Source organism: Anopheles coluzzii, chromosome X (genome assembly GCF_943734685.1).
Source record: "Anopheles coluzzii chromosome X, AcolN3, whole genome shotgun sequence".
Taxonomy (NCBI): domain Eukaryota; kingdom Metazoa; phylum Arthropoda; class Insecta; order Diptera; family Culicidae; genus Anopheles; species Anopheles coluzzii.
In genome coordinates, this window is record NC_064669.1 from 2,163,375 (window position 1) to 2,181,715 (window position 18,341).

Genomic DNA, 18,341 nt, shown 5'->3' on the forward strand with positions numbered 1-18,341 from the left:
GCTCGATATTTGCCCACGCTGCATGATTGATTCGCTTCCATTTTTCCGCGTCCGTTAGCGCGTTAACGAGTATTTGTTTAGTGCATACATTTAACCCACTCTCGGCGGGCGTGTAGCGTCGTAACGGTGGCAAATCCAACGCTTCCCAGTCATGCGTTGGATCTGGGCTGCTGTGGTGGTTGCGGTACTAGCAGCTGCTAACCTTTCGGCCAGTGATCCCTCAACCACGCTGTCTTTCGAAAGCCTTTCCTCGCAGCAGCAGCAGCAGCAGCAGGAAAGCGACCAATCCGACGCACTGATTGCCACCATCTTCGCCACCATCGACCATCTGGACATCGTGAATGGTGCCGCGGGCGCAGCGGAAACTCAACTGCTGCAGCATCGCACCGTCCGGTGGTTCGACGGGGAACCGGCGACGCTGTGCGGCGCCCCACCCGCCAGTGAGCATTCCGAGTGCTTCGCCCCATCCGAACGTCCAACCGATCGGCACCAGTGGGATGGAGCGCTGGCCGGGGCAGGCCTCATCCTGTACGGTTCGGTGGCGAAATTAGACCGCTACGCGTGTCTGTTCGAACCGGCCGGGACGTATCTGCTGGTGGACGAGCCGTCCCGTTCGCCGCTCGAGCAGGCGCACCTTCGCCGGCTGCTCGGGACGCTCTGGACGACACGGGGCGCGTACCGGGTGTACGTGCGTGCCCGGGGGCAGCTGTACGGGTACGATCCGTTCCGGCGGCCGGCCGGTGCGGCCGAGTACGGTGCGCTGGTGCAGCTGGAGGATGGCCGACCGCTACCGACCGTACCGCTGACGGACTTTGGCGGGTATCCGTTGCGGATCGAGGTGTTCCGCTCGGTGTACAGCAGTCCGGACGAGCGGGCCAGCGCGTCGAAGGCGGACCAGATCACGTACAGCGGGCCCGACGTGATGGCACGGGACGTCTTCTGTCGCGCCCTTAATGTTACGGGTAAGCTGGTTTGAGCAGAACAGAATCGATGGTCAGAACCAAGCAGTATCTTCTGACGGCTGTAGTGCTCAATCTTCCGACCGAAGTCTACACTTTACGGTTTGTTAGGATAGCTCCGGGCTAGGGTTCATTTCATCCGCGTCGTTCACGCCACGAGTGTTCTGTTAGCCGCCGCGAGGGCTCTCACGAGTTCATCGTACGCAGAACGCATCGTTCCGATCGATGCTCACACACGCTGCTGGCGCGCTGCCGGTTCGATTTCATTACCGAGACACGAGCGCTTTGTGTTAGCAGCATGGCTTCATTCCACTGCCACGTGGTGGTTCACACAGAGCGGTGGCTTTGCGGAACGGTTTGTTAACATTTCGTAAGCGTAGGTTAAATACTGTTAAGATTTAATCGTACTAGATGTGGTGCAAATTATCTTTGTGATGTAATATTCTTTCCCATCCGTAGTTAGCGTTTTTTTGCTGTAATAATTGATTGAAATACTTGAAAAGGGTTTTTATTTTATTTTTGATCTATCTAAAAGGCAACGTTTTCAAAGCAGCTGTTACGTCATAAAACGTTTATTAAGATGAAGACGTTAACAGCTTGCTGGATAGAGGAAATATTGACAGCAAAATAGCTTCAAAATTTAATTTTAATTCCGTAAAACAAAAAAATAGTTCAGCTTTTCTTGACTACCCTTGACTTTATAGGAACAAGATATCACGATTACAGGCACTATGGAAACCACGATGGGAAAAAACGGACATTTTTTGGAAAGAATAGTCGTGTTTTACTTGCAGGGAATCTTGAAAGGTCTAAAAATGTCACAAACAAGAAACGTGTGGTTCGGATTTCGGAGCAAGTCGGGGCGCTATCGGTCGTTTGTTTTAACCGACTCGCTCCAATTTTGAACCTAACGCTCATGAAATGAAGCAAATCGGAAGGATAGGCAGTGCAAATATTCGTTGTAAGGTTATTTCGCATCTTTCTCTCTCTCTCTCTCTGCTTAGTGATACCGGTGCCGGCCGATCGGGACCTGTTCGGCGATCGGCTCCCGAACGGCAGCTTTACCGGTGCGCTCGGGCGGCTCGTGCGGCGCGAGGTCGACATCGTGTTTACCGGCTTCTTCATCAAGGATTACTTTGCGCGCGACGTCGAGTTCACTGCCGGCCTGTACTCGGACGCGGTCTGCTGCCTGGTGCGGAAGGCGAGCCGCATCCCGGAGGCGCTGCTCCCGCTCTACATTTTCCCCGGCGACATCTGGGCGCTGCTCGGGGCGCTCGGCCTAGCCTGCGCGAGCGTGTGGGCGCTGTTGCGCTGGTGCGTCCGGCACATCAAACCCCCGGCCGGGGGGCTCTGGTCGCGGCGGCACCGGCTCGCCGTGCTGTTCAATCTGCCGCGCAGCCTGCGGGCGGCCGGCCCGGTCCGCCGCACCGTCCAGCTGTACGTGGACAGCTTCATACTGCTGGTGAGCGCACCGTACCAGCGCTTCACCCGGTCCGGCGTCGAGCGGCTGTTCCTCACCGGCCTGCTGCTCGTCAGCCTCATCTTCGTCTCGCTCTACACGTCCGGGCTGGCGGCCGTGTTCGTGAACCCGCTGTACTACCCGGACATTGGCACGCTGCAGCAGCTGGACGAGAGCGGCATGGCGATCCCGGTCAAGTACCGCGGCTTCCTCGACGACGTGTTCGCGGTCAACTACAGCCGGCTGATGGATTCGCTGCGCGCCCGCATGCAGCACCTGCCGGCGAAGGAGTCGATGCTGGCGCGGGTCGCCCGGCTCGGCAACATCGCGACCGTGACGCGCAGGACGACGCTCGCGCTCGACAACGCGATCTACCTGACGACGCGCCAGCTGCACATGGTGCCGGAGTGTCCGCGCACGTACAACCTGGCGTACGTGATGCCGCACCGGTCCGCGTTCGGCGAGCAGTTCAACAAGGTGCTGCTGCGCCTGGTGGGCGGCGGGCTGGTCGACCACTGGATCGAGCAGGCCCGGTACGGCTGGACGCTGCGGGACTGGCGCGTCGCGCGGCGCATGATGGAGTCCAACTTCAAGGTGCTGACCGTGCTGGACATGCAGTTCGCGTTCTACGTGCTCGCGATCGGACTGACCGTGAGTGTGGCGGTGATCGGGGCCGAGCTGGTGCACTTTCACCGGGCGCACCGAGGGGACGGGCACGGTGTCAATGTATTGCTGAGGAAGTAACTAGAGGGAGGGAGGAGCGACGTGTAATAAAAACTGGACTGGAACATGCATTTGCGGGTTCTATTAGACCTTCGGGCGTCATGCAAACATACTGGAACTGATCACTAACGCATACCGCGTCCTGGAACTGATCCTGGAACTGGTACTGAATCCACATCGATCCTGGAACTGATCATGAACAAACCTGCAACCTTGCGCTGCTGCTGGTCGACATCCAGGAATCGACACTGCGCTCACGCACACTACCACGCCGCACTTAGCGATGCGCGCTAAGTGTGTTCAGAGCGCACCTAACGCAGTGAGTGAGTATCAGGCAACCGGCGGCCCCATAATTCAATGTATTGTGTTTATTTATTATTTTAATTCCGTCAATAAACGTGTAATAAGTTCAAAGATAAAAATACCCATAATAGTGCAAGTTGCTCAGTTTAAGTAATGTAAGTTGAAGTAAAAAAAAAAAAAAACACCGCGCACCCTCGTTAGCCAGCTAGCGGATCCACGTCATGCGGTTTAAGAATGGCTTGTTCCTCGTCTGTCATGAGCCACGCCGTGATGCCGTCCGGCATGAGCGTGCACCACACGTAGAGGATATCCCCCGGAATTCTGCAAACAAAATAACAGAATCAGAAATCCACTAACACAGCACACACGGGCAATCTCACTTACTGGTGCCAGGCCTCATTCGCTAACTCGTACACTTTGCACATGATGCGCTCCGCCGACAGGGCCGCGATCGGAAGGCCATCCCGCAGCCACTGCAAGTTGACGACGAGCGTCCCCTTCACCACTACCTGCCTGCCGTCGGTCGTAGCGAGCCGGGCCGTCCGGTACGCACTGTCGATCGCCACGTAGTCGGAGGAGAGTTTGGGCACCACGCGCGGCAAAAACGGGCGCTGTTCGCGAAGGTACGCACGCATCAGCGATACGTCCGGCACGGTGTCCCGCAGGAAGCGCGCAAAGTGTCCCGACCAGCCGCAATTTACCGAATCCTTACGGTACGCGGCCATAACCGGCCTGTACGGCGTATAACCGGCGGCAGGGGAAGGAACCGCTGTAAGGGAAGGTGCATCGGAACGAGAAAGCGGGGGAGTAGAAAGGGCGTCTCAAGTACGAAGGGGCAATGGGCAGCAAAGCTTCACTAAACTGTGGCGCGCGGTCTCTTACCTGCCATGAAGTTCAGGGGTACCATGTACACGTCGACGACACTGCCTGAGTCGCACACGCACGACTGGGCGAACAGCTCCATCGTAGACATGATGACGGGAATGTTGGAATTTCGAAACTCTGCTTTGTCCTTGAGCTTGAGAAGCAAATGAAACGCAATGTGCGCTCGAACCGATCGGTAGGTCGTCCTCAAAACTGCACCCGTTGGTTGTTTACACTTGACAAACGCACATGCTCAAGCTTCCGACGCACATCGTCTCGTAGGCGTACCCAGGCGCCACACAGGTTGAAGATAGGTTACCTTCAGCAAAAACCACAATCTCGGCCCAGCACCAAACTCTGTGCGTACGCCGTCGTGAGAATCCGATGCAGAATCCAGCACCGGTGGCCAGAATACATGCCCCCGTGGCCCAGTGGATGCAACACGAACGTGCGTCGGTGCGTGTTTCGCGCGAAACTCCTGTTTTCCTTGCGCAACTGCAATCGCTGCCAGCAGATGGCGCTCGACGTGCTCCACATACACCAGCGCGCACTTGTAACCAAAGTGTGTGTGTGTTCGTGTGCGCGCGTGTGTGTGTGTGTGTATAACACTAGCACATAAAAAGGAGTGCGAAATTTGGCAGCCGTTTGGCACACAGTGGAACGCTGGGGTTTATCCAGGCTCGGTGGGACTAGTGATGGGAAAAATGACGTTCCCCAAATAGCCAGCTCGTACTTAATAGCTGATTTAGGGCTGTTTAACGAAAAATCGTTCCGATGTCGTACTTTGTGGCTGATTAAGAGATAGGCGGTACTTTGCGGAACTATGGAGCTTTTTAACAGGCACATGGTACTCTTTGGAACTTTGCGGCTGATTAACACTATGTGTAGGGTTAAATGATGGAACTTTAAGGCTTGTTAAGAACGTGTACCGAACTTGGTGGAACTTCATAGCTTTTTAATGCATGACATCGGTACAAGGTGGGTCTTGTCAAAGTGTCAAAGACAGACGCCGCCAATCATCTCATTGCTGCTGTACAAGTTAGATTAGTTCTTTGAAGAAGGGATTTTGAAGGAAGTGATTGTTATTGTACAGTAAATTGTGATACGTTTCGTGTAATTTATGAATATTAAGGATTGAAAAATATACACATGTACACAAACAAAACAAATCCTGTTGTTTATTTCATCGATGACGCTTGCTTGAAAATAAAACACAAAGAAAAATAATCCCCGGCACCGTAGCTTAAGGAAGCTGCTTAGGCGCTATTTAGAAGGACCGCCTGGAACTTTGATGCTGTTTATCTACTGCAAAAGGCGAATTAGAGCAGCGATCTTTAGCGTGCCAAAATGAGCTGCTTAAGCAATTCTGGCTATTTGGGAATAGCCAGCTCGTACTTTATAGCTGATTTGGGGCTGTTTAACGAAAAATCGTTCCGATGTCGTACTTTGTGGCTGATTAAGAGATAGACGGTACTTTGCGGAACTATGGAGCTTTTTAACAGGCACATGGCACTCTTTGAAACTTTGCGGCTGATTAGCACTATGTGAAGGGGTTCATGATGGAACTTGAAGGCTTGTTAAGAAAGGGTACTGAACTTGGTGGAACTTTATAGCTTTTTAATGCATGTCATCGGTACTAGGTGGCTCTGGTCAAAGTGTCAAAGTGTCAAAGACTGACGCCGGCAATCATCTCATTGCTGCTGCACAAGTTAGATTCGTTAATTGAAGAATGAATATTGAGTGAAGTGATTGTGAATTATCAGTAAATTGTGTAAATTTGTGTGTCAAGAAATTAAAAATATACGCATGTGTTTAAACGAAAAAAATCTTGTTGTTTATTTCATCGATGACGCTTGCTTGAAAATAAAACACAAAGAAAAATAATCCCTGGCACCGTGGCATAAGGAAGCTGCTTAGGCGCTGTTTAAAAGACCCACATAGAACTTTGATGCTGTTTATCCACTGCAAAAGGCGAATTCAAGCAGCGATCTTTAGCGTGCCAAAATGAGCTGATTAAGCTGATTCTGGCTATTTGGGAGGTCTCTTTTCCGATTTTTGGGGCGATTTTTGATTTTCTTTCCTTTGGACAGTTGGCAATTTGGCAAAACGAGCGTTGCAGGGTTTTGTTTTTATTGCTTACAGTACACTTCTAGTTGTATTACGTCTAGTAGTTTAGGTTCACTCTCTAGCGAAAGAAAGAAAATCCGTGTATGTACAGGTGCATTGAATGAATCGGCTAATTTATATTAATAAAAAAAAACACACACACTCTTTTTCTCTTTTGCCCTTCCCCTCTCCTTCATTAGCTAGTTGCGCGCAACGAACAGGATTTGGTTGCTACATGGAGGAGAAGAAGGAAAAAAAAAAACGATTGCTCCGGCCGTCCCGGAGGTAATTCGAGGATTGTGGGGAAACCCCACACTCCAGCGTGGACGCGAATGAAGCACGAACAACGAATAAATTTCAATTGCATTTCGTTTCCCCTCGTTTGCTGATCCTCTCTCTGCGCTAAATTTCGTTCATCAAATCCTTGGGTTTTTTTTTCTTGTTAAAGTAATCGACGCAAATCGAACTACTTTCTTGGTGAGGAGTGGTGTGCACTCCGAGCGGCCCAATCTATTTCGGTTCGGTTTCTAAGCTTTAATACAACTCGCCTCCCTCCCTAATGTGCTTGTAGGTAGGTGTAAGGCAGACGCTTATTGCGAACGAAACAATCGTGGTTATGTAGTTTCCAAACCCCCCTAATAATCGCAATCCCTGTCGATGGGTGCATGTTTGTGTGTGTGTGTGTGTGTGTGTAGGTGGGGATAACCCTTAACATAAATTCACGTAATTCATTTAATTCATTGCCTAGTATCGGGGTATGCGAACGTCGTGCTAACGACTCGGCACACGTTGGGAAGAGCAAACCCACAAACACACCCACGCGCAAAACTTACGTGTAAGATACATGGTTTAAAATATGTACACAGAGCCATACCCGGCCACGCTGGCCAATGCAATTTAAAACAAAAAAAAAAGGTCACATCCCGCGTGCCAAAGTGCCAGCGAAAAGTAGGTTTGTTCTGGCAGAGGGTGATGCTCATCTCTGCCATTTTCTTTTCCTTCCTTAATTAAAAAAAAAAAAAAAAGATTATCCTAACGTCCTAATCGAAACGTTACTCCGCAAAGTGTAGACTACGTTAGAAAGCTGCGTTACAATGCATAAATGTCGTTTCCCGGTACGGATATACAAAGTCACGAAAATGCGCCTGCGCTAAATACGCCGCGTGTCAAGACGCGAACAGAAAACACACCCTCGTTTCGCAGCATTTACCCTTCCGCCGTGAGCGGGTCGCGCGCGTGATGTATCCGCACGTGCTTGTTGTGGTTCGTCTTGGTCGCGGACGTCTTGCCGCAGATGTTGCACGCGAACGGCCGCTCGCCCGTGTGGATGCGCTTGTGCTCGGTCAGGTAGTACTTCCGGTGGAACTGGCGGCCGCACACGTCGCACCGGTGCCCCTTGTCGATCTCGTGCTCGCGCGTGTGCCGGATCCAGTTGTACTTCCGGATGAACTGGCTGCCACAGTGATTGCACGTGTACGGCCGGATCGACCGGTGCGCATTGACGTGCGTGACAAAGTCCGACTCGCGCACGAACGCGCTCGGGCAGTACGTGCACTGGAACGGTTTCATCGTCGGGTTCGTGTGCGTCCACTTGTGCTGCTTCAGGTTCCAGTTGGTGGTGAACCGCTTGTTGCAGATGCCGCACGCGTACGCCATCCGCTCCTTGGTGTGCGTCTCCAGGTGGCGCCGCATGCTCGTCTTCGTGTACGGCTGCTGGCAGATGCTGCACGGTTCGGTTTTGTTCTCCAGCTTCGCGTACTTGTCCGTGTGGGACAGCCGGATGTGGCGCGTCAAGCTGTTGCGGTGTATGAACTTCTCCCGACAGTACGGGCACGATTTTGGCTTCTTCTCGTGCGTCTCCTTGTGCCACTCCATCTTGGCCATCGTGTGGAACACCTCGCCGCACAGCTGGCACACGTACTCCTCCTTCACGACGGTGCGGTTCAGATGGTAGCGCTTCCGGTGCTGGGCCAGGTTGGAGAACCGCTTGAACGTTCGGTTGCACAGCTTGCACTTGATCGGCGCGTGCCCCGTGTGCACCCGCATATGCTCGATCAGCTTCTGCTTGATGACGAACCGCTTGCCGCACATCCGGCACTGGTGCTCCTTGATGCCGAGGTGCCGCTTGATGTGGAGCGAAAAGTTGCGCCACTGCTTGAAGTGCCGCCCGCACGCGGAACACTCCACCGGATGCTCCAGCAGATGCTCGTTGAACAGGTTGAACCGGTCGAACTCCCGGCTGCAGGTGCTGCACACGTACGAACGGTTGCGTGCCGCTACCGAGCAGTGAGCCGCCGGCAGCAGCGCGCTCTCAGCGGACGCGCTCAACGCCGCAACGGTTCCACCGTCGGTCTGCAGCTGCACCTGCACCTGCACGTGCTGCTCTAGCACTAGCTGCTGCTGCTGCTGCTGCTGGCCCGGTGCCGCCTCCCCGCTGCTCGTGCCGGGCAGGACGACAGTCGTGCTGCTGCCAGCGCTGCTGCCCGCCATCAGCAACCGGCTGCTACGCAGCGCCGCCTCACTCTTTCGCTCTATCTCCTGCTTCATCCAGTGATAGTTCATCACCACGGGAATCGGCGCCTTCTTGTATATTTGCTGCTGTTGCTGTGCCTGTTGCTGTTGCTGCTGCTGCTGCTGCTGCTGCTGCTGGTGCTGCTGCTGGGGCAACTGCTGTTGCTGTCTGCCATCCATTAACGGCTTATTGTCCTCCTCGCCGCGCATCTCCTGCTGGTGCGACGAGGACAGTGCCACCAGATCGTCCACGTGCTCGCACTGCTGGTGCAGCCGCCGTTGCTTGATCGAGCTGAACACCTTGGCGCAGAGCGTACAGCGGTAGGTGCGCGCGACACCGCTGCCGGACGGTTTCGGTCGGTTGGGCCGCACGGGATCGTCCGTCGGCTGCTGCATCACCGGTACGGCGGAGCAGGTCGCAACACCAAAGTAGGACGTCGTACCGATCGTTTCCTCGTACTTGGCTTCACACGGCTGGTGCAGCGTTTGTTGCTGCTGCTGCTGCTGGTGGTGATGGTGGTGGCTGCTGCCCACCTCATCGTATGCACCCGGTGGCTCGTGCATGCGCGCTACCATCATGTCCGCAAACGGCAGCTTCGGCATCACCTCCCCGCTATCGCTGTCCACATCCATCGGCGGTTCGATCTTGCTCGCCTGCATCATACCGCCATCCAAGGGCGCATCGGCCGAACCGTGCTGCTGGTGCTGCTGCTGCTGCTGCTGCAGGTTTTGATGACCGGTTGAGGAAAATTGGCTGCAATGTGAAGTGGAGTTTTTATTAGCGTTTTAATAAAATATATTCAAACTTTTCTTTAAATCAAAACGACAGATCCTTAAAAAAAACTCCACTACCAGATCCATAAATGTAAAATGTTTTTGATTTTAGAGCTACTTGCATAATTAAATTGAATATTTCACCCGATGAATAATATATTCCGCTCATTTTTTCAAACATCGCCTTGAATGTTGTCTAAATGTGTACACCAAAAATTCTAAATGCAGTGGGCGCAATCATATGTCAGGAGCATTACGAGATGTTCACCAACGAAAACAATGACCATATCCGTGGTAGCTTCATGCTCATTACTGATACTCGATGACCTTCATGACATGCCGAATACGACATGCGTGTGCTTGAGTCAACCGTCTATACTTTGGCTCACAGGCTAAGCTTAATGCCGACACAAGCATAATCATGACTTTTTCTGGCTGTGAACAGTGCTGCCAAATGCCACTGTTTCAGTCATCAACAATCATGACTGAAGCGAAGCTCAAATCAGCTCACTTGTGTACGTGTCACGTCTAAGAATGTCATGATTATCACCGAGAGAAAATGTCGTGACCAATGGTCGCAAAAATGTCATGAAGCATGTATCGGTCACACCAGCCGTTTTGAGTATCAGGATTGAGGATTTTTTTATGACATTGACAGTGACATTTTGCAGCACTGCTAACATGAGAGCCCCGTTACAGATTCATCATTCTACAAATAATACACTAAACATCAAACAATACTTACAAAGCAACGCGTGACGTCATGTACTGGCCGTTGACCGTGGTGCCGTGTGAGTTATTATTACTACCACTGTTGTGTTGTTGCTGCTGCTGTTGCTGCTGCTGCTGCTGCTGCTGCTGCTGCTGGTGGTAGAAATGGTCCGTCACGGCAAAGATGCCCTGATTGCGGCTGCTCAGATTCCAGCACTCCTGTGCGGTCGATAAATCGTACGAGCTCGGATAGATGGGCATATTCTCGACCACGGCGTACATCTTAAAGGGAAGCGAGTACATCGGAAAGGGCGACCAAAACACACCATTAGCAAGGGAGGAGAAAAAGCGTGTGCGCCAAATCGCGCAGAAACTTACCCGATGGTTCCACGACGTCATGTCCATGTCGCCGTTGCTTTCCTGCTCGGAAATTTCCCCCTTCGCCGGCATCTTTTCGTCCGTGCGGATGTTCAAGCTCTCGGTCGAGGGTGCCCGCTCCATGCTGGTGGACGCGTGCGACGAACCGGACGACAGCAGGGAGCGCGTTCCGCCACTCGTGCCGCTCCCTTCGCCTCCCTCCTTGCAACCACCGCTCACCGCGCTGTGACTGTGACGGTGGCTCAGCTGGCTGTGGCTGTGCTGGCTGAGGCTGATGTTTGTGGTGCTGTGACTGCTGCTACTGTTGCTGCTGTTGCTGCTGCTGTTGCTGCTGCTCGTGTCCGTGGTAACAGGAACTGCCGGCAGCCCACCCTTCCGCACCGTGCTCAGATCAAGAAACGAGGATGCGGACGTGTCCTGCCCGTCGTCCTGCCCGTCGTGGCACGGTTCGGCTTTGGCCGCCTTCAGCGCAACCAGCGGCTCGCCCGTCGTTTGGATCTGTTCGTGCGCGGCCACGGTCGAACCGCCGACCGCAGGGTTGCTGCCCAGGCTCTGCTCCAAAAAGTCCTTGCTGTCGGAGCACTCGTACTCCGGCTCCGCGTCCACCTCCGTCTTCCGCACCGGTTCCAGCCCTGCCGTCGGCCGGAACGGGTCGGCATTGGTGATGCGGAACTTTGGCCGCGGAATGCCGCTCCGCTCGAGCATGCGGGTGGACGGTCCCGCCTCCAGCAAATCCTTCTCGTCGTCCGGCGTGCCGGGCACGGCTGCCGGCAGCCGCTTCACCACTAAGCTGCCGCTCGCCACAACCTCAGCCGCCGGGTCCACCGGCAAAGGGCGTTCGTACGGGCCGTTCGGTTCGGCCGCTTCCGATGCAGTGACGGTGGCTGTCGCAGGCTTGCTGACCACCATCAGCAATCGGCGACGGCCGTGCGCCTCCGGCTGGGAGGACGCATCGTACCGGCCAGCGACGGGCCGCGGCTCGACCTCGTACACATCGTCATCATCGTACTCGTCCTCCTCCTCCTCCTCTTCATCCTCTTCCTCCTCTTCCTCTTCCTCATCATCATCCTCTTCCTCCTCCTCGTCGCTACCCAGCTGTACCTCTTCCTCCTCCTCCTCCTCCTGTACGAGCTCGCCGTGCTCATGTGCTTCCTTTTCCTCATCGTCGATCAAATCCTCCTCCAGCTCCTTCTCCTCCTCCTCCTCATCGTCCTCATCGTCTTCATCTTCCTCCTCCTCCTCGTCCTCTTCTTCCTCCTCATCCTCCTCCTCAAGCTCTGGTGCATCCTCGTCGTCCTCTTCCAGCTCCATCTGCTCCTCTCCCAGCTCCTCCTCGTCCTCCTCCACCTCCTCGACTTCCATCCGGCGACTGTCCGGGTGGGCCGGGGCGGCAGTGGAACCATCGGCACCGCTCTCGCCCCCAGCCGCCAGCCCATTGCCGCCCGCCGGCAGCAACTCCTGCGCCCCGAACGTTTTGCCATCGCGCTTCGGCAGCGGATGGTAGATCGTTTCGCCCGCCTCGCCAACGTACGAGATGTTGTACGCGCCGACGTCGATCTCGGTCGATGGGCGGTGCTGTGGCATTAGGCGAACGCCGCCCGGTGCGCTCGAACTAGCAGCGGAGACAGTGCCGGTGCTGGTCGGCACGAGCCCGTACGACGATCGCGCACCGTACACGGCCGAACTGGAGGCAAGTGTGCCCGCTGCTGCTGACGCCGATGGTGCTGGCATGGCGTGCGGCTGCGAGTATTCCTGCTTGATGACGGGGTCCGGGGGCTGGTGATGATGATGATGATGATGATGATATGCGTCGGCAATCCCGTCCCCGGCCGAGCTGTTAGGCTGCTGCTGCTGCTGTTGCTGCTCCGTCGCGTACGGGCCCGCGTGAGCGGTTGCTTCAGTCTTCTGAATTACGGCGGTGATGCCGTTGAACGACGACGAGCAAAACGGTTCCGCGGTGAGGTGCTGGGCGGCCGCAGCAGTCGTGCACACGACATCCGCCAGCGTGGTAAGCGCGGTGGCCATTACCATCGTTGTCGGTGCGGGCGGTTGCGCCGGCTCGACCTCGTCCACCTGCATCGGTGCGCCCTGCTTCCCCGAGGTGGACGGCGCGGGGCCTTCCCCCACCGACGTACGTTTCGGTTTGATTGCTAACTTTTTCGGCGGCCGGAAACCCCCTCGCCTCTGCTTGATCGCGCCGTAATCGAGACTCGTGCTGACTGTTGCTGTAGGTGGCGGTGCTGCTGCTGCTGCTGCTGCGTTTATTGCACTTGCGTCGTTTGCTGCCCTATCCGGTTCAGCCACACCACCAATTCCGTCCGCATTGCTCGACGCTGGCTCCGTGCCGTCCTCCTCCACCTTGATCCCCTGCCAGGCGCGCACAATTTTCGGCGCGCTGGAAGGCCCCGCAGGCGATATCGTAACCGTCGTCGGGGTGGCACTGTTGCCGGCCACGCGAAACACCAGCCGCTTCACGTTCGCTTTCGACTCCTGCTGAGGCGCGGGTGGCGACAGGGCACAGGGCACGGGCTGCGGCGTCTTGCGGATGACGCTCGTGACCATCGCACTGCCGCTGGAGCAGGCCACACCACCACCACCGGTTGCCATTTCGCCCGGAGCCATCCGCTCGTCCAGCGATGCGGCGGCCGCCGGCAGCGTTTCCCGCTGCTCGCTAGCGCTACGGAACCGCTTGCTGCTTCCGCCCGCACCCTCCTCTTCCTCGCCCTCCCACTGCTGGCTGCGCACCTCACCGTCGGCATAATGGTCGTCCATCTCCTGCCAGCTGCCACTGTACTCCACCTCGTGATCGTAATCGCCGGTCAAGTCCTCTACCTCGCTCTTGGTCGTCGGCATGCCGGTGTTACAGAGCGGTTGCTGCTGCTGCTGCTGCTGCTGCTCCGCCGGGAGCTCGCTCTTCGCCGGCGTTATCGCGAGCAGGGAACGGCCCGGTGTGCTCGCCGCGAACGCCGACGGGCGCCGCTCGGTAACTGGCGGTATCAGGGACGTTTTGTCGCCGACGATCGACATCTGGCCCGCGTTCAGGTGCATGATGATGTCCTGGAAGTCCTTCAGATCGGTGTGCACCTTCACGTTGCTCAGCACCTTCACCACGTTCGACTTGGACGAGGACGGGGACGCCGAGACGGTCGTTTTGGTACCGCCGGTGGTGGTGGTGATCGTCGGGACACCCGTTGCCAGATGGTCGACCAGGGCGGTGCTGGCGCTCGGCGTGTTGGCGGTGGTCGTGGTGGTGGTGGACGTTATTGCAGTCCCGGCCGTTCTTGGGCCCGCCGTTGTCGCCACACTGTACAGCAGCTTCGGGGTGCCGACCGGTGCCGACGGCGAGGCGACGCTCGCCGTTGCTGCCGCTGGCTCCTCGTGGCTGCCCCGGTCCAGCACGGACACGGTTTGCACTGCCGAGGCCGGGTACTGCTTGAACGCGGACACCGACGCCTCGGACAGGTTTTTCGCCAGCAGCTGAATCTGCTGGCCCACCACACCGAGCCCGCCGACGCTGCTCTTCGTGATGCTCAGCTGCAACGTTTGCTGCTGCTGCTGCTGCACGGGCGTGATCTGCGTGCTGGAAGCCACCGTGGACGAGATGGCGCGACTGTACGGGGGCGGTGGGCCCGAGTACAGCTCGTTCGTGTACCGCGGGTAGACGACGCGGGACGAGCTGCCGCCGGCTGCCGTGCCACTCCCGCTCGGCTCGGTGTACTCGTCGCCCAGTGGCCCAATCGCCGCCAGCTCGTTCGGCACCGTTCCGACAGTGGCGACAGACGGCGCTGGCAGTGCTGGTGGTGGTGGTGGAGGGGGTGGTGGTGCCGGCGCTGCTGCTGCGACTGGCTGTACCAGCTCCCGCTTGACCAGCGTCACATTGTTTACCTGAAAGCACGGCACACCGTGCACATCGATCTTCTTCACCACGGTGACCTGCGGTGCCTGGCTGGAGGTAAGGTTGACTTGTACAGTGGCGGGGGTGGTAGTGCTGCTGCTGCTGCTGCTGCTGCTGCTGCTGCTACTGCTGCTACTAGTGGCCGACGTTGCTATCAGCGCATTGTCCAGAAACAGTGACGGCTGTGCCTCAAAAATCCCCACGGACGCCGAGGTCCGATCGTTCGGACGAAATGAGATCGTGTTGCTGCTGCTGGCACTTGTGCTGCTGGTGCTCGGGCCCGGCTGCCCGTGGAGCGCCGCGGTGCTGCCACCCTCCGCCGGAACGGGCTCGCTCGCCGTGCCCAGCTCCTCCACCGGCTCGCCGCCGAACGGAGGGAGACTGTCGGGCTTGACCATGCTCACCAGCGCCTTGATCACGTTCTCCTTCGGGTGCGTGTCCAAATGTTCGGCCAGCGTCATGCCGGACCGAAGGTACAGCGTACAGACCGGACATTCGATCGCCATTTTCGTGGGTGGGTGTGGGGGAGGGTGCAGCCGACCGGCGAGCGCTAGACTGTACGTGGATAGGGGGGATTCCCTCCTTCCCTCCCCCTCAAGCGGCTCTTCGTCTCCGCGGGGACAGGAGTTATGGAGCTGCAATGTGAAGCGAAGGAGAGCAAACAGAAGAAAACGGGGAAGTTATATAAAAGTTGGATAGGTTGGAAAATGTTAGATGTCAAATCGAACGGATCCGGGAAATGAGAACGACAAAATAATTCGATGCTGGAGCTTAATCTGAATCCGGAGCCGATTCCGGAGCCGGTTCTTTGACGATTCCGGAGCCGATTCCGGAGTCGATTCCGGAGCCAATTAGGAATCCGTAACCGATTCTGGGACGGAATCCGGATCCGAGCCCAGAGTCGATTACGGGGAACCAATTTTGGAACCAATTCCGGAGCCGATTCCGGAATCGATTCCAGAAATCTTTGGAGCTAGCCGAAATCGATTCCGACGAAATCTCATCATTTTTCCCATCACTAGCCACAACACAGCTGTGCATTGATTGATTGGAGGACGGTGGCAGAGCTGCGGTTCGCGAAACACAATATCCGGAAACCAGGCGTGCACAACTGTTTCAAAGCAAAGAGAGCACACTGACCAACCCAGCAGCAACATCAAACAGAGGACACCAGTGAGTGGAAGGGTGTGCCAACAAAAAAAGAAAGGTTGCGCTGCGTCTTTGTCGAAAGCGAACCGAGTTGCAGCAAACGGTTCGTGTCCGCTCCACTTGGATTCCGGTTGCAATATCGCTCCCCTGACGGGAAATGCAACGAAACGAAACGGCCGTTTAGCTAAAAACTGACCAATGATTTCATCTCGCCCGTGTTGCCATCATGGTACAGCGTTTCGTCCGATTACTTTACAGCAGATTACGGCAACGGCAGCAACTCACCTCTCACAAGGCCATTTCTCATCGGGAGACCAAAAATGCTGGTTGAGAATGAGGCAAAATTGATTTTTGATTCGACCGTGTGCGGATGGTGACGGTTCTTCGCTTTGAGTTGCGTGGAATTTTCCGTGCACAGGCCCATATCACTTACCCGTCCTTCACACACACACACACACACAAACGCACGCACGCATACATTCAAACATACAAGGGGAGATAGAGGGATTTGAACTCCAGTCGGTTCGGATACTAGGAATTGGGGTGTGCTTCTCGGTAGCGAGTTTGGGCGACTTTAGGGTCAAATTCGTTCACGCTAACCGTGCAGGTGGCCGGCTACGAGAAGAAGGGGAGAAGGAGAGGGGGGTGCGATGATCCTGCTTGAACGTTTGACAGTTGCGCACCATCCGAGCTAAGGTGGGAGGGCGGGTGGGATGTTTCGAAGGTTGATACCGGTGGTTGTTGTGTTGAATTGATTGTTGCTGATCTCAACTACCTTTCTTACCCTTCTTGGTACACACACACACGCGCGCAGAGACACAGATACGCAATTCCCTTCCCGCAGCTGCCCGCAAGCAGGGGTTCAGTGGCAAATGATTGTTGTTGGAAACGGTTCAGTTAGTAGTGGCAGCCATCTTTTTCCACTGTTGCAAAGGGGCAAAGAAAAGGAATTGCTCTAAAATGGAACACCACTAGGAGACAGCACGGGTAATCGGTTGTGTTGATAATGCAGGGGCTGCCGGAGGGATAACTGGGGGTCTGCGGGAGAGGGTAAGACACATAGTTTTATTTTACGAAAATTGCGTTTTCCCCCTAAGCAGCACCCCTTGCTGGGCTGCCCCCTCTCACACACACTCTCTATCTCTTACGCACACACACACATACACGCGTCACACGGGCCCGTCCACACAACCGTGAACTCAATTCTCGGAAATTGTTAATATTTTATTACAACGGAACGATATGGCCTCCCGTCAAAATGGACAAATACAACACATCAAAAAAAAAAAAAAGAATGCTAGACATCATGGCCGTGTATATTGACTTTTACGGCTGTTTCTGTCTCGCTCATTCACACACGCATCCATTCTTTCTCACACACATACTCAAACTCACTCTCTCTCTTCCTCATTCAGACGCAAACATCGCAAAGCACACACAACGCACACACACACACACACCGACACACAATCGTTCGCATGCTGTTTCTTTCCTGCATACACCGTTGCATACATTCGGGCGCACTCGCTTTCGCTACGGTTCGGTTCGTTCTCTCGTTCGCTCGCATCATCATCATCATGTGCCTTGCCCTCTTTATCGTATTCACACGCAGCCCACACACACACACACGCACACACACACACACACACACACATACAACACTTGTACGCCATTACAAGAGCAGTGTTGGCTGCGATCGATTCCCATTGCCCCATGCACAGCGCAGGAGAAGGAAAAAAACCCACAACCCCTTGATGGATGGGGCTGGAATTTTGCAACCAAGAAAAAAATGGAAAACGATACGCTTTCGAACGTACGCACGAAGGGGAACTAAGGTTGTATCGTTATTCACCTGACGCACCACACGCACCACACGGGACGACGGCACAAAACTTTTTTGTTCCGCTCTGCTCCACTATTCGTTTGCACGGTAAAACTCTCACTGACAGGGGCCCTGACTGGCCTCGCGTAAACGCACCCGTGCAGTGTTCGAACGGCACCCAACTGCGCACGCACACACCCACATACACACACACTACTGTACGCACAGGCGCAAACAAACCCGTGTGCACAGGTAAATTCCAATCGCAATTGTGCGTTTACGCTGTCGGGTTCAAGTGTTCCTAGCGATTGTCACCCGTTTCGACACGGCGGGGCGAAAAGTGCGGCGAAACGTGATGGAATGTGTTTTTTTTTCTAACGCATTGTTTGTGTGCGTGTGTGTGTGTGTGTGTTGTGTTGCAAGGTGCATTAGGGTGGTCAGGAGATGGAAGGAGGTGAGAAGCGCCTTTCGTGGGTCACTATATGTTAGGTACAAGTAGTCCACGAGATGCGCGAGACTTCTTAAAGGCGGATTCGGAGATATGCGGTTTTGTTAATTTGACAGTTCTTTGTAGTGATGAGCGCACCCACGACTCCTATCCAACTCCGACTATTGTTAATACGATTCTTAATCCGGAAAAATAGGAACCACTAGTTCCGCCCGGAGTCGGAGTCGCCCGGAATCGTC

General features: G+C 55.2%; 3 protein-coding genes across 6 annotated transcripts; 1 reads left to right on the forward strand and 2 right to left on the reverse strand.

Moving 5' to 3' along the window:
- Positions 1-59: 59 nt before the first annotated feature.
- LOC120948033 (uncharacterized) lies at positions 60-7,022 on the forward strand. Its single transcript, XM_040364005.2, has 2 exons — positions 60-962; positions 1,964-7,022. Exons 1-2 carry the CDS (start codon positions 152-154, stop codon positions 3,160-3,162), a joined length of 2,010 nt encoding a protein of 669 aa, XP_040219939.2. The 5' UTR covers positions 60-151; the 3' UTR covers positions 3,163-7,022.
- Positions 3,642-4,169, reverse strand: LOC120948066 (uncharacterized). Its single transcript, XM_049605903.1, has 2 exons — positions 3,829-4,169; positions 3,642-3,765 (listed from the first exon to the last, which is right to left on the reverse strand). The coding sequence occupies exons 1-2, from the start codon at positions 4,167-4,169 to the stop codon at positions 3,642-3,644; spliced, it is 465 nt and encodes a 154-aa protein (XP_049461860.1).
- Positions 7,023-7,423: 401 nt separating the features above from the next.
- Positions 7,424-18,205, reverse strand: LOC120947984 (uncharacterized). Of its 4 annotated transcripts, none has more exons than XM_040363927.2 (4): positions 17,694-18,205; positions 10,789-15,318; positions 10,445-10,692; positions 7,424-9,679 (listed from the first exon to the last, which is right to left on the reverse strand). In XM_040363927.2, the coding sequence occupies exons 2-4, from the start codon at positions 15,187-15,189 to the stop codon at positions 7,621-7,623; spliced, it is 6,708 nt and encodes a 2,235-aa protein (XP_040219861.2). In that variant the 5' UTR covers positions 15,190-15,318; positions 17,694-18,205; the 3' UTR covers positions 7,424-7,620. The 4 variants fall into 4 exon arrangements, with proteins under 4 accessions (XP_040219861.2, XP_040219853.2, XP_049461842.1 ...); XM_040363919.2 differs by having other exon boundaries at positions 17,685-18,205; XM_049605885.1 differs by lacking the exon at positions 17,694-18,205 and adding an exon at positions 16,617-17,638.
- Positions 18,206-18,341: the final 136 nt, after the last annotated feature.

Excerpts from the sequence above, each read along its gene's own strand:
- LOC120948033 (XM_040364005.2), top strand. The coding sequence starts at position 152 with ATGCGTTGGATCTGGGCTGCTGTGGTGGTTGCGGTACTAGCAGCTGCT. Across the intron at positions 963-1,963 it reads TCGCGCCCTTAATGTTACGG|TGATACCGGTGCCGGCCGAT; the intron begins GTAAGCTGGTTT and ends CTCTCTGCTTAG.
- LOC120948066 (XM_049605903.1), bottom strand. The coding sequence starts at position 4,169 with ATGGCCGCGTACCGTAAGGATTCGGTAAATTGCGGCTGGTCGGGACAC. Across the intron at positions 3,766-3,828 it reads GCGAATGAGGCCTGGCACCA|AATTCCGGGGGATATCCTCT; the intron begins GTAAGTGAGATT and ends TTTTGTTTGCAG.
- LOC120947984 (XM_040363927.2), bottom strand. The coding sequence starts at position 15,189 with ATGGCGATCGAATGTCCGGTCTGTACGCTGTACCTTCGGTCCGGCATG. Across the intron at positions 10,693-10,788 it reads TGACGTCGTGGAACCATCGG|ATGTACGCCGTGGTCGAGAA; the intron begins GTAAGTTTCTGC and ends CTTCCCTTTAAG. Across the intron at positions 9,680-10,444 it reads ATGACGTCACGCGTTGCTTT|CCAATTTTCCTCAACCGGTC; the intron begins GTAAGTATTGTT and ends TTCACATTGCAG.